Below are 15,254 nucleotides of genomic sequence, written 5' to 3'. Positions count from 1 at the left end.
CCATCTCAAAAAATAAAAATAAATAAAATGCTTTGTAGTCATTAAAAATAATAAAATAGAGGTATCTGTGCTGATAAGAATAATCTCTAAGATTATAGGAAAAAATCAAGGGGGTGTTTGTATACATGTATTTATTTATACTTATGTATGTATTTCCATTTATGTTTTTAAAAAGTGGTCCAGGTACAGTGGCTCACACCTGTAATCCCAGCACTTTGGGAGGCCAAGGCGGGTGGATTGCTTGACCCCAGGAGTTCAAGACCAGCTTGGGCAACATGACGAAATCTAATCTCTACAAAAAAGAAAAAAAAAAACAAAAGCTAAATGTGGTGGTGCATGCTACTTGGGAGGTTGAGGTAAGAGTATCACTTGAGTCTGGGCAATTGAGGCTGCAGTGAGCTGAGATCACACCATTGCACTCCAGCCTGGGTGACATAGTGAGACCCTGTCTCAAAAAAATAAAATTAAAAATGTATGTGCTTGCATATGCATAGAATATTTCCGAGATGATGCTGAAAAGTACTAGGGAGAAGGACTGGGCGTGCCTAGGGTAGGAGAAATGCTCTTTACTTATATCGTATTTGAATTTTTTGCCACATGTAAAGTATTCCTTTCAATTAAAACACCTAATTATATTTAAAATCTCAATAACTATGAGACTGTAGATATTAATATATGTAAATATACAAACATTAATCTGCATACACATTTACCTGAAAGACACAATATGCAATCATTTGAGAACTATTTTATCGTGTGTGCATGAAAACACAAAAACTTCAAAGAGTGTACTCTACTAAAGCAGTATATACACATACATACTTTTAATATGTTGTGTACATGTATATGTTATTTGTAACCCTCCCATCTGAGGGAAAATAAATGTCAGCCTCCATCAGGGGATAATTTCATAGGCTTCACAATTTAAATCTATGATGTTAATCTCCACTTAAATTTCGGAACCTGATAAAAATGCTTTTGATTTCTTAGATTTAGACAACCGCACTAAATTATTCTTTCTATGCCTCCTCTTCAAATGCACTAATACTTCCTGATATCTGATTTTTACCCTAGGCAAATAGTTTAAACTATCAAATAATCATAAATGCCTCCTTTAAAAAAAAAAAGGACAATTAAGAGTTAAGAGGCTGGCTCTTTCAAAAAATCCTTCTCAACTAAAGTTATGCTTGCCTAGTCACTCTAAATCAAAGAATAAAAATTGTTAATATTTGTAGATGTGCTACTATGTGCCAGTGACTGTTTTAAGCTCTGTATGTGGATAACCTCATTTTAAACAACCCTATGAGGTATATCTCCATTCTACAGATAAAGAAACTGAGGCATACGGGGCCTGACTGGGGAGTCAAAATTCAAATCTACAGACCAGTGACTCCGGAGCCTCGTGAGAATATCTTCAACAATTCAGAAACTCCTCCATCTACAAGATTGTTTTGACACACCTGTGAACAGCCCCGCTCCTCAGAGTGATTTTTTCCGTGACCATTTGTAGTACGTGATCCCACTGATTCAAGGCTTTTCTGGGGATAAGGAGGCGAGAAGCTGGGTTTATGTGGTCTCCATTTGCAATCAAGCTGGAAAACAGAGGCAAACCTGAAACAGTTATGCCTTGAAAACTACAACACAAATTCCAAACCAAAAGGAAACCACCAAGCCGATTTTAACTTGAAGTATAAAGGGTTTCAACTTACAAGATAGCGCAGGGATCCTGAAGTGGTTTTCTAAAGCGAGCTGACACATTGATCCTGCTATGGATTACTGGTTTTACCTTTTAAAGCAAAGAAAAAAATATATAAATCACTAAGCTTAGATTAGCTTTTTTTTTTTCTATGAGGAAAATCTACAGGTTTCTAGGGAATTGCCTGAGACTTGCTGTGCCTTTGTTAAAACCTTGCTTTTCTCAGCATTTCTATAAACTCTGAGCTCACCCTTTAACAATATTATAAGCCCTTAACAAAGCTCTCAAGAAAAGAAAAATTTCCCTTAAGCCCTGGGCACACTGCTCTGTGAAAAACAAAAACCCAGAAATCATGGACTATTAAGACAATTTTTAAACAATGCATTCTGAAAAACAACAATAAAATAATCCTATAAAATCTTGACCTCTGAAGTGCTGTGCCTGCAGCCCAACATACTGTATTCCATTATCTTTCCTTTCCCATTCCCATGCAACTGCTTTCTGATCCTTGGCCCCCACCAAGTACCTGACCCCACCCTTTTCTCTTAAGACTGACACAAGCAATTTTTCCGAGGTTTCACTTTCTCCCCATTCCCCATTGAATCAGGTACACTCACGCCAGTACCCTCAATTCCCGCAGCCCTTGCAACTGGGTAGATCTTATCACCTTTGCCTCTCTTTTTGCTTCCAGGGTCCCAGCTGCTATTAGAGAGAACCACGGGGCCCCACGAGCAGCCCTCACCTGAGACCAGCTTTCGGCATCAAGCCATCACCTGGACCTCAGTATAGCTTGCTCAGCCAGCCCTCCACTCCTCCCACAGTTCTTTTTTCCATTTCCCATAGTGGATAGTCCAAATCCTCACCTCACCCCTCACCTAACCCCTAAAATCCCACTCCAGGCACACACACTCTCAGCAGGTCATTTCATTCCAAATGTCAAGAAACAGAAGCCAGTAGACACGAAGCCTCTCAACCTTCCTTTCCTCCGCAACTCACCTCATCTATATCCTCACCATTTTTCTCCTTTTCTGCCTGTCTCAGAAGAAGGAACTGTATGCCTTTACGAAGCTAACCCCACAGCTTGATTTTGTCCCCAGCTGTCTCTGCTTGTTCATTCATTTAAGACCTGTATCTCCACCTGGTGTCTTTAATTTCACCCCGCCGACCTTATGGCCCCTCTCAAGTACAGCTGCCATCTCTCTCTTCATTATTCCTATTCCAACTTTCTCCCACCCTATCCTCTCCTCAGGCTTCTGCCATCTGGTGTCCACCTTTAACACTGGAAGATAAATCCCAACTTTCAAGTATGGCCTGCAAGAATTCCCAGGACCAAGTGCCACTTACTTGGTGCCCTCATCTCCTACCAACACTCCTTCCACACAGACTCCTCGTCACGCACTGTAGTCGAACCTGCTCCCTTCCATTCCCAAAACATCCCCTGCATCCACGCCTTACCTTTGCCCCTCTGGCTAAAACGCCCTCCTCATTTCCCCACCTGCTGGAATTCCATCTGCTCTTCAAGGCCCAGCTCAGTTATCACCAATCATTCCCTGTTCATTCTTCTCGTGCTTTCTGTCTCAAACTGCTACAGCAACTATAGTATTGATTCTTGCACTTTGAGTTTTAGGTGATTTTACCCCATGATTTGAAAGGAAAACTTACAAACAATACTAATTTATAAAAATAGGTAACAGTTGTGCTATATTTCATGGCAAGCACTGTACTAATTTATATGCATTATATCTTTTAATCATCAAAACAATGTCATGAAGTAGTATTACTATAGTCCCAATTTACTAAAGAAACTGGAGCTTGATTAATTAATTGGCCTAAAATCACACATAATAAGTGGTAGAGTTTTAGTGAGCCTATATCTATGAACCCCTACTATTTGCTACGCACTTTGCTAGTTATCTTAAAAATCAAATAGTAGCCCTAGATCATTTATGGGGTTCCATTCTTGGTAGAATTATGCCATCTCTGAGAGAAACAAGAATGAATATTTTTTCTGTGACTCTCCAGTGCCTAAAACAGTGCTTGGCAATGCCTATGAGTTGCACAATAAATGTTTGTTAAAATGTCATACTCTAGAGTACAATTTTTAAAATTTAATCATAGTAACTTTTTTTCATTTTAAGCACACAGGTTCTTAGCCCTACACTAACACTAGCATCATACTAAGTGATGCTGACTTTTTAAAAAACGTTTAACAGAGCTGGGTGTGTTGGCTCACACCTGTAATCCCAACACTTTGGGAGGCTGAGGCAGGCGGATCTCCTAAGGTCAGGGGTTGGAAACCAGCCTGGCCAACATGGTGAAACCCTGTCTCTACTGAAAATACAAAAATTAGCTGAGTGTGGTGGTGTGCACCTATAGTCCCAGCTACTCAGGAGGCTGAAGCATGAGAATTGCTTGAAACAGGGAGGCAGAGGTTGCAGTGATCTGAGATGACACCGTTGCACTCCAGCCTGGGCAACAAAGCGAGACTGTGTCTCAAAAGAAAAAATAAAATAAAATGTTTAGCAGGCAATGCATGCACCTGAACAAAACTCAAGTGGTTAAAGGGGGTGTATAGTAAAAAGGAAGTGTCCTTCCCACTCCTATGCCCTAATCACCAAGCTGCAACCAGAGTTAGAAATATTCCTTCAAAGATAGTCTGTACATACACATGCATATTATCTTATGTAGATAGCATATACATACAATTTTTAAACGCAGTGATGGCCTGCTTTACCCATTCTTCAGCACCTTGCTTTTTTAATTTAATAATTTATCATGGAGATTGTTTCAAATTGGTACTTACGAGTGAGGGTTATATCATTTTTTTCCCCTTTTAGAGACAGGGTGTTGCTCTGTCACCCAGGCTAGAGTACAGTGGTGCAATCAGAGCTCACCGTAACCTCAAACTCCTGGGCTTAAGCATTCCTCCTTAGTGCCTTACCTAGCAATGCACTAAGCACATGTAGAGGATGCTCTGCTGTTATCTCTTCAATGTGTGATTCTCTAACCATACCCATTCTTGATGGTTTAAAATCTTGTTGGGTTATTGAATTAAAGGCAAAAGTTAATATGTTATATAAATAAATAACTTTAAAAATCTTGTTGCATTGTCTAAAACGTGCTATTTTGCTTTAGAGCACAGATAGCTATAAACAATATATTGAAATTCATAAAAATACATGATTGTTGAAATAATTATGTAATTTGATTCTGAGTATGTAAATTATTACTTGAATTCAATCAAACCATCTGTTTTAAATAATAATTTTCCTCATTCAGCGTGGCAAAAATATTCCCCAAATGTTCATGATTAACCAGTTGAATTGAAAACTAATCTTAAAGTTATATTTCCTTGAGTTACTATAATTAAAATAACTAAATTATTGTTTTCAGATACACTAAAAATCTGAAAAACTACTCAAAGTAGTATACCTGAATTGTAAAAGAAACAAAAAGATAATTATAAAAAATGATTCATACTTTTTAAAAACAACACCAGTTTTTACATAAAATGCACTTTTAGCAGGCATTTTAAGTAATAAACCACACATAAAAAAATTAAACCAAATCAATTGGGTATAAGAGGAACTTCTCCAGAGCCCTAATCGGGGATAAAGGGTTGGTCAATTGGTGGTACTCCAGGGACATGATGGCTTTAGATGATGGGGAACATAATGATAAATTAGAATTTTTAAATCAATTTTCTTATTAGCCCATACACTTCCCTTTGCACTTTAAAAATAAACGCTACTTCAGGCCAGACGCGGTGGCTTACACCTATAATCCCAGCACTTTGGGAGGCCAAGGCAGGTGGATCACCTGAGGTCAGGAATTCGAGACCAGCCATGGCCAACATGGTGAAAACCCATCTCTACTAAAAATACAAAAATTAGTTGGGCGTGGTGGTGTGCACCTGTAATTCCAGCTACTTGGAAGCTGAGGGATGAGAATCGCTTGAACCCAGAAGGCAGTGGTTGCAGTGAGCCAATATTGTGCCACTGCACTTCAGCCTGGGCAACAAGAGCAAAACTCTGTCTCAAAAAAAAAGAAAGGAAAGAAAAGAAATGTTACTTGAAATATGAGGGTAATATTAAGTATCAACACTCCTAGTTACGAATAGATGGACACCTAGAGATGGAGTATGAGGTATTCTCACTCGGACCCCCGTGTACCCAGGGTTGGGGTTCACTGGTGAGCAGGCTGACCAGCGTGTAATCTGTGACTATGAAACCAATCAAATGATAAGTTATCACTGCAAAATTCAAACTTTCACTTTGTACTTTGACTTTGTCATTTGGTGAGGGAATCAACACCAAGCAAAAGCAGGACACACTGATGACTGACCTCTTGCCTTGATTCTGCACTGGGCTCAACATTGTCTTGAAAAACTAAATTTATCTGGATATTGAGAAGTAGGTTAGCCAAGTGAATTAGAGAAAGGAGTCATTCTGGAGCACGCTGAAGAGGCTGACAAAACCCCATTTATAACCCCTGAGTGGGGATTAGATAGATAGATAGATAGATAGATAGATAGATAGATAGATAGATAGATAGACAGACAGACAGACAAAATATTTCTTGGAAATATTTCCAAAGTCAAAGGTGGCAAAAGTAACTTAACCATTCTTACCCTGCTGGAATGGGATGAGCTAGGAGTCTAGTGCAGAATTTGGATACAAATCACATGCTGTTTCCAATATATCACTCTGTCTCTGACATCTTATTTAGATTAGATTGTGTTTATGTCACAGATGACCATAAAAAATAAAATGCTTCATGTGATCCCAGTAAGTTTACGTACGTAATTTAAGTCAAGTTCACAAATTCCGTAACAGTAGGTCAATATCACAGCTGGGTCAACATTCAAGTTAAAAGCTGGACGAATCTGTTTGCTATGAAAAATAAAATCAATAAAATCAAAATTGTTCCTTTAAAAACATATATTTGGAATAATAAGATCAAGGTTGATAAAAGGAGTAACTGACTAAAGGTCTGGAATTCTGAATTTTGACACTGATTGCCTAAACCTTTCTACATGAACCAATTCAACACTTCGCACCTCAATTTCTAGACCTATAAAAGTAAGAATAATCCTGCTAAACTAGCCCAAAGGGATGCTCCATGAACTAATTAATTAAGTGGCAATATCACTCCCTGGGGCTGTAAACTGAATGTTTCTGAGAATCCCTCTGCCTCAAATCTCAGCACTCACCACATCTTGAAAACCTGGTCCAAAATAAAACAAACTCTGTCTAAGGAGGTGAGGAAAGGATGCTGTTAAATGATACTATCACAGAATTGTAATGACCACAAACCTCTTGGAAGAACTGATTATAGAATTTAAAAGCTCAATTTTGAATAACTTTAAAAAATACATATCAGATTTTTGTGACTGTCCATGACATAGACTTAGGCATTTTTAAAGTTTTAAATATTTTTTATGTAGTGAAATTTCTTATTTGCAAAATATAAGCCAACCTACACAAAGAAGCTTCAACTCTATTTTCTTTATCGTATGGATTTAAGGAAAAGTAAGTTCTCAAAATGGTAATTTTAGAGGAAACTGTTACTTAACAAACAGCACACAGCATCAAAGAGAACAAAATCCTTTACAAAATAATGAATCAGTTTTCACCACTTTTTGATAAATGAGAAGAGCCAAGGGCTAGTAAAAGACACCAGACTAGAAAACAATTTATCTAGGAGTCAATATACCAGCTACGTCCAAATTATAGATTGTTCTGAAAAAGATTTTTTAAAGAATCATTCTTTTTTCTTTTCAGTATCACTATTTTTTAAATGGGAGAAAGACTGGCTAAGATGTCTGATGAGATCTACTAGACTGAACGGGCCCTATTTTTGAGGGGATGTGTCATAACTGATATTGGGAAGTGCCAATGTCACTTTGTTAGGATGCAAAGAAGTCTAGATGAACTAAATTCCAGAGAGTGATGAACCCTTTCTAAGGGAGAAGAAATCTTCAGCTGCTTTCATCCCCAGGGACACAAAAGGCAGAGGAATAAACCTCCATAGACAGTCAGCCTGTGTTCGTCAGCATGACCAAGGAAACCCAGACGTAGAGCAAGTCCACACCACCCACGAATTCTTCCCCACGGGGCCTTCTTCAAGTGCACAAAAGTGTAACAAAAGCCAAGAGCAGGGCAAAAGAGCAGAGAAAGAAATCCCATAGTGTGGAAAGCTGTGTAACAGACAGAATCTCCAGTGGTGTAAATAGCTAATCGCTGGACTAACTGTAGAGACAGATTTCTAAATCTCAACAATATTAACTCCCAAGTCCTGTTGCACAGAGAGCAAGCCCTGACTTCACCCTCAGAGTGTTTGAAGCCACTACTAAACTAAATCTACCTAAAACTGCAGCCCAGCCTTTTCCCAGCTCAACTATGGATTATACTATAAGATCAGCTCCTTTCCCTAGCAGCCCAATAGAAGAAGGGGACATGCTTTTTCCTGGGGATAATTATCACTTACTTTAAATTTCTGTACGTTTTATACAGAATTTCATACAAAATGACTAGTACACAACAAAAACTACAAAACATGTAAATAAAGTAGGAAACATGACGACCCATTATCAAGAGACATAAAGTCAAACCCAGAGATGATCATGATATTGAAATTAGCAAATAAGGATTTTAATATAAATGTTACAAATATGTTAAAAATTTCAGTAGAAAAGGTGGAAAAATGATAAAATAAGAGGAATTTTAGCCCAGAAATTGAAACTCTAAAGCAACAAATGAAAATTCTAGAACTAAAAAACAGAATATCTGTAATGAAGAATTCATTCCATGCGCTTTAGCAGATTAGACACAATAGAGCGTGCCGAGAAAACATCTTCCAAAAAGGAAGTTCAAACAAAGACCTTTTTTAGACAGACAAAAGCCAAGATAATTGACTGTTGCCAGACCACGCTACCAAAAAATCGCAAAGGAAGTTCTTCAGACAAGGAAAATAATACAAGATACAAACCTAGATCTGCACAGAAGAATAAAAGGACATTGAATGGAAATATGTAATTTTTAAAACTTAAAAAATTAATCCACGCTTGTAATCCCAGCACTTGGAGAGGCCAAGGTGGGTAGATCACAAGGTCAGGAGTTCAAGACCAGCCTGGCCAACATGGTGAAACCCTGTCTGTATTAAAAATACAAAAAATTAGCCAGATGTTGTGGTGGGCACCTGTAATCCCAGCTACTTGGGAGGCTGAGGCAGGAGAATCACTTGAACTCAGAGGGCAGAGGTTGCAGTGAGACAATATCGCACCATTGCACTCCAGCCCAGGCAACAGTGCAAGACTCCATCTCAAAAAGAAAAAAAAAAATTAGTCCTAAAGACTAGTTTAAAACAAAAATAATAATGATGATTCATGAGATTGGTAACATATATAAAAGTAAAATATTTAATAGGAACACAAAGGTATCATTAAAGATGAATGGAATTATACTGCTGTACAGAACTGGCATAATATTGTTTGAAGGCAGACTAAAATAAGTTAAGGATGTATACTGTGAGCACTAGAGTACCTACGGAAAACAAAATCCCAAAGAGGCATAGCTAAAAAGCCAACAGAGAGATAAAATGAAATAATTGTTTAAATGTTTGATGAATCTATTAATAAAAAAGACAAGAAAAAACAAAAACAAATATTAGATGGAACAAACAAACAAATAACATGATAAACTCGATTCTAATCATGCCAGTAATTCAGTAAATTCAAATGAACTAAAAACTCCAACTAAAGGACAGAGACAGGCAGCCTGGAAAAAGGAACAAGATCTCACTATATACTGTTTATAAGAGACACACTTTAAATATAAAGACGTGAGTAGCCCAGGCATGGTGGCCCATGCCCATAATCCCAGCACTTTGGCAGGCTGAAATGGGAGGATTGCTTGAGCCCAGGAGTTCAGGACCAGCTTGGGCAACATAGAGAGACCCTGTCTATTAAAAAAAATAATAATTTAAAAAAAGACAAGAACAAGATATGGGTAGGTTAAAACTATGGAAAAAGATATAACAGATAAATATTAATCAAGTAAATTCAGATGTTTTTGGTCAATGCAAAATTACAAAAGAAACATAATATCCATTTTCTTGATTAATTTTCATAGTGGATTTATATTAAAGTGTTTTTTAAAGAAATATACTTTTTATACTTGGCTATATCTTAAAGAACATTATATCCCATATAATATCTGACATGCTAAAATATCTTTTTCTAGTATTGTGCTCTTTTGGATGTAAGAAAATTGAGCTCCAAAAAATTAAGCTCCAGAAAATTAAATAAGTATTGTTAATCTGAAATAGTACAGCTCTCAGGTATTTTGGGTATATAATCTTCTATGGTATCAAAGGAAAATACTAACAGGGAATGCGTAACTGGGTACTCCATCACAGTTCAGCAATATGTTGTCTCTGAAGCCCATCCTTTTGTGACCATTCTCAGTTTCCTATACCAACAACTCCTCCTCCTTGGCTCACATTAAATGTTGGTATTTTCCCCCCAGAATTCCATCTCTACCTTCCTGGCTTTTAACCCAAACACTCTCTTGGTCAAATTTATCACATGCCATGTTGTTTATGACCAACATCATTTTGCCAGTGACAACCAAATCCCTACCTCTAGTCCAGATTTTTCTCCTGACACCAAATCTGTATACCCAGCTGGATATGTCTAATGCTTTTCATTAAAACTAAGATTTGTAAAAGTCTGTCTATACCTAAACAGTCATCAATTCAGCAGAGTCACTAAAACATAAGAAATTTGTTTTGCATTATTCAATTTTCATAAATCACCTGCATTTTTTTTCAAAGCAGTTGCAAGAAAATGTTACCACAGGACACACCATTACCACTGATGAAATCCCAGAGCTCTCCCCACTCAAAATTATTTTATCTGTCCCCTTCTTACCTGCCCCCACAGCCCAAGGCCAGGTCCTCACAAATCCTCTAAGAGCTACACCTAGCATGGTCTAACCAGGATTCCTGCCTCTAGCATCTTTCCTCTCTCATCCAACTCTGTGTGAATTCATCTTCCTGAAGCACAGACCCAAACATGTGATGTCTCTATGCAAACACCTATAAAAGCTGCCACTGGCTTCAGATGATGTCCTTGTGTCTTGGACTGGACTTGATTATTTGGATCATATTTGAGCTGAACCCATCCTACCACACTGTAACCTTATTTCTCCTATTACCACACTTACCATTCACTTGGCTGGATAATTTCTCTCTTCCAAAATGCAAATCATTTTGTCTGAACTTTTCATGCAATACTTTTCATACAATACTTTTTATAAATTTAACATATTCCCCAATGGCATCAATATTTATGTAGACTGTATATTTATTTGTTTTCTTAGTAAACAGCCTTATCTATAACCAAAAAACCTATTCTTGGTGCTTTGAATACAGAATTTGCTCAGTACATACTTTAATTAAACAACAATTAGGACACCAATTTTTGAGCATATATTATGCCCAGAACTGCATCAAATACTTTCCATATGTTACTTTGACTTTTCACAATATCATTCTAAGGTAGTTATTTTCTAATAAGTTTACAGTTGTAAAACACATCAGAATTTATAAAAGGTTTTCATTTATACTCACATTTGTTCCTCAAAATAACCTTATGAGGTTACTATTACTCTAATTGTATAGATGGGAAAAGATGAGCCTCCCCATCTCTCAAGGTCATGCAGTAAGCAAAGAAGCAGTCACATGAATCCACTTCTGACTTCCAAACCAGAGTTCTTCCTACTGTGCCTTGCAGCACATATGTTCTCAAGTTCACCCAAGTCTGTCTCCCCTTGACTACTATCAAATATTCTTCACATTACGCTAACAGTAAAATTTATGTACAACCTTATGTCAGGCCTCTGAGCCCAAGCTAAGCCATCATATCCCCTGTGACCTGCACGTATGCATTCAGATGGCCTGAAGCAACTGAAGAACCACAAAAGAAGTGAAAATAGCCAGTTCCTGCCTTAACTGATGACATTCCACCATTGTGATTTGTTCCTGCCCCACCCTAGCTGATCAATTGACCCTGTGACATTCCTTCTCCTGGACAATGAATCTCAGGACCTCCCCACCAAGCACCTTGTGACCCCCACCCCTGCCTGCAAGAGAACAACCCCCCTTAACTGCAATCTTCCACTACCTACCTAAATCCTATAAAACTGTCCCACCCCATCTCCCTTTGCTGACTCCTTTTTCGGACTCAGTCTGCCTGCACCAGGTGATTAAAAAGCTTTATTGCTCACACAAACCCTGTTTGGTGGTCTCTTCACATGGACGCGCATAACACCTCAGTGGAATGAAAGTTAAAATCTGTTAATCCCAGTAACTTCTAGAAATTCCAGAATCCAGGGATGGTGGCGAAATCAGGCCAGCCACAGAAATATTTTGGAAAGAATCTCTTTACCAGCATTGTTATATAATAATAATTTTTTTTAATTCCAATTGCACTAACCAGTGAGAACTTAGTTAGAGAAGGTGTCTTTAATTATAATGAACAAGCTGTCTGGAACATTCCCAGAAGGGTCCAATTAGTTTCTATGAGCTGATGAAACCACTCATCTCTACCTGGGTCCTATTGGTCCCCATGTTGCTGTACCCAGTACACAGGCTGATTTCCAAAGGAAAGGTTAGGGCTCATCTGTCAAGTGTGGATTATCATTCCTTATTCAGATGGCTATTTTCCTCCCAATAATGGATACCATAGCGTCGGTTTGCATACTTTGCCTTTTGTACTGTGATCTAAATGAATACGCCCATTCACTGAGACAGGAAAACAATTCAAACCAAATTAAAAAACAAACAGATGATACGCTATTCCAAACAAAGCAAAGTAAAATATTTCTTTTTTACCTAAAAATGACCCAGAAGATAAGATACCCATCATAAGTAATACCTTCTTTGGAAAACTCTTCAATGTAAGTATATATTAAATAAATGTTTATATTCCTAAGTCTTCTCAGCAAATTTTGATGCTTCAAATCAGTTTTCATACCACAAATTTTTAAGCTATTGAAATTCTGGTTTGATTTTTCTCTTTATTGTTTTCTGTGGAATATATCACCACAGAAATATTTCCACAGATGATCTTAAGCATTCTGAATATATAATGTTAAGCCTCAAGTGTACTAACTTATTCTAAGAAATAATTATTTGCAATGGGCACTTAACTTATAAGAAAATAAATGTTACTTGAATACTTGTTAAGGTATTCACAAGTAAATGCTCATGGGCTTCCCTAATGCTATGCTTAAGAGAATAATATGGCCCCCATAAAGTTAAAAAATAACCAATTAACTCAAGAGAATTCTCAGAAGTTACAGGAACTGCCACTAAGCAAGCACTGGGGAAAAAAAAATAAAAGTATTTGGGAATTGTTTGTCTTTTCTTTTGTATTCTTTCTTAACTCACTACACCATACTTAGATTTCATCATTGCCATTTTTTGTTTTTGTTTTATTTTCCCAAATGGGATTTCAGTTATCAAACATATCTAGGCAGTGGAATGTAAATTTTCCACTAGGAATGCAGAGCAGCTGACAGTGTGTACATAATAATGCAAGATAAAAGTGAGCAATGCTGAGTATGCAGCGGGCAGCCCATGTGGGCGGGTGCAGCTTCCACCTGCAAGTAAATAATTTAGACCCCCAGGATTCCCACTGGAGAATGTGCCAACTGTACATGATCTACATTCAGTCCTTCAGAAATGCTATGAAAGCTGTGAACCCACCAACAGATGGCAAGAAAAGGGAAGCTAACATTTTTAGCAAATATTAGTTTTTCACCCACAATGTGCTGGCTTTGTGATCTCTTCAGAGGATTCAGCAGAGGAGGACAGACGGGGTCCCCACTCTCACTGAGCTTACAGAGATGACAGACAGTAAAGGGGTAAAGGGAAGAATAAGGTGGTGCAGTTTATTCAGGAGCACTGGACTGGGAGTCAGCTCCTAGCCCTAGAAGCGCAGCTCCTCACTGAGTTTCCGGAGGCAGTCACTTCACCAATCTGGGCGACTTGCATAGTCAGCGACAGGATGAGGGCATTGCATTTCAGCAATCTCTCCAAGTTCTCACATTCTCCAAAATACTAAAGTGTTATTAAAATACAAGTTATTTCGAACAAAAATAGAGCTTTTAAAATTCAACTATTATAAATATGAGCCAGGCATGGTGGCTCATGCCTGTAATCCCAGCACCTTGGGAGGCCAAGGCAAGAGAATCACTTGAAGCTCAGAGTTCAAGACCAGTCTGGGCAACATAGTGAGACCTTGTTTCTACAAAAAGGCTTAAAATTAGCTCGATGCAGTGGCTCATTCCTATAATCCCAGCTACTCAGGAGGCTGAGGTGGGAGGATTACCTTAGCCTAGACGTTCAGGGTTGAAATGAGCTGTGATCATGCTACTCTACACATTCCAGTCTCGGCAACAGAGCAAGACCTTGTCTCAAAAAAAACAAAAACAAAAACAAAAAACACTAAAATTAAAACTAAAAACATGACCCTACTAACCCTAAATGTCAAACAATTGCTAAGGCAATAGGAACCTCTAGAATGGAACAAATCATCATTATGAATATCAATGGAATCCAATATAGGAATCTTCTCATAACTGTTAAAAAAAATGAACATTTACTAGATCAGCTAGGTTTTTAATATAATCATCTATAAACTTCAGTTTCAATTGCTTACTAGATGCTACATTTCACAAGGCAAATGTGATAGTAATTAAATTTGAATAAGTGTCAGTGTTAGAAAAAAGTCCGGAAGATCAGAAACCCTTCCTAACTGGTCACAACTATTCAGCAACAGACCAATGATGCTGCTAACTCTCATTGTTCTAGGTGGTTTCAAGGTAGAGAAATGTGTCCTGTCCTTAACCAAAACTGATATATTAGTGCTAAGCGCTTGAGACCTTTCAAAAGAAATATGTTTTTCTTGGAATAGGACTAAAAGCTAAATTTAAGAATCTGAGCATGTTTCCCACTCAAATTAATCCCACCTCAGCAGTTCATGTCCGTTTTTCCCATTGCTATAATAGCTATACCTCTCTGATAGATATACAAATGGAATATACTTTGATTTAAAGAAACACACTTTAAGGGCAAGGTTCCAGGATGGAAAATGATATCAATCTTTGCTTTTTTTTTTTTTTTTTTTTTTTTCAAATAACCAGCCCCATAAATAGTCCCAGATAACGCATGTTTCTGTAGCTCCTTAGCGAAGCATTGCGCCTTAAGGAACCTCCTAGAATCAAGTTGTCCACACCAGGCACCAGCCTTTACTGCAGTGGTTGAGGACAGCTGAAGAACCCCAATGCAGAGAAGAAAGCCTTCCATACATGGTACTCCCCTTCCAAAGGAAGAGACAGGCCCTAAGAGGAACCTCACATTCTGAAATCAGAAGCTGTCTACAGTAAATCCTCTATGTACCTCCTAATTTATTTACTATCCGCAGAGAGGGCTCATTCATTCAATGACATCTATCGGTCATCTACTGTGTGACAGGCACTGGACTAAGTGT

The 15,254-nt window shown here is 37.9% G+C and overlaps 1 protein-coding gene across 1 annotated transcript in view; it reads right to left on the bottom strand.

Annotated features, from left to right (window-relative positions):
- The window catches only part of DCDC2 (doublecortin domain containing 2), a 190,667-nt gene that overhangs the window by 128,756 nt on the left and 46,657 nt on the right, over positions 1-15,254 (bottom strand). The window contains exons 4-5 of the mRNA XM_055264063.2: positions 1,710-1,786; positions 1,461-1,592 (exon numbers count right to left, since the gene is read on the bottom strand). Coding sequence (XP_055120038.1) covers positions 1,461-1,592; positions 1,710-1,786 — 209 coding nt within the window. The remainder of the gene's footprint in view (positions 1-1,460; positions 1,593-1,709; positions 1,787-15,254) is intronic.

Source organism: Symphalangus syndactylus, chromosome 23, assembly GCF_028878055.3.
Source record: "Symphalangus syndactylus isolate Jambi chromosome 23, NHGRI_mSymSyn1-v2.1_pri, whole genome shotgun sequence".
Classification (NCBI taxonomy): domain Eukaryota; kingdom Metazoa; phylum Chordata; class Mammalia; order Primates; family Hylobatidae; genus Symphalangus; species Symphalangus syndactylus.
Note: the sequence above shows the minus strand (reverse complement) of the source record. Positions and strands in the feature narration are given on the sequence as shown.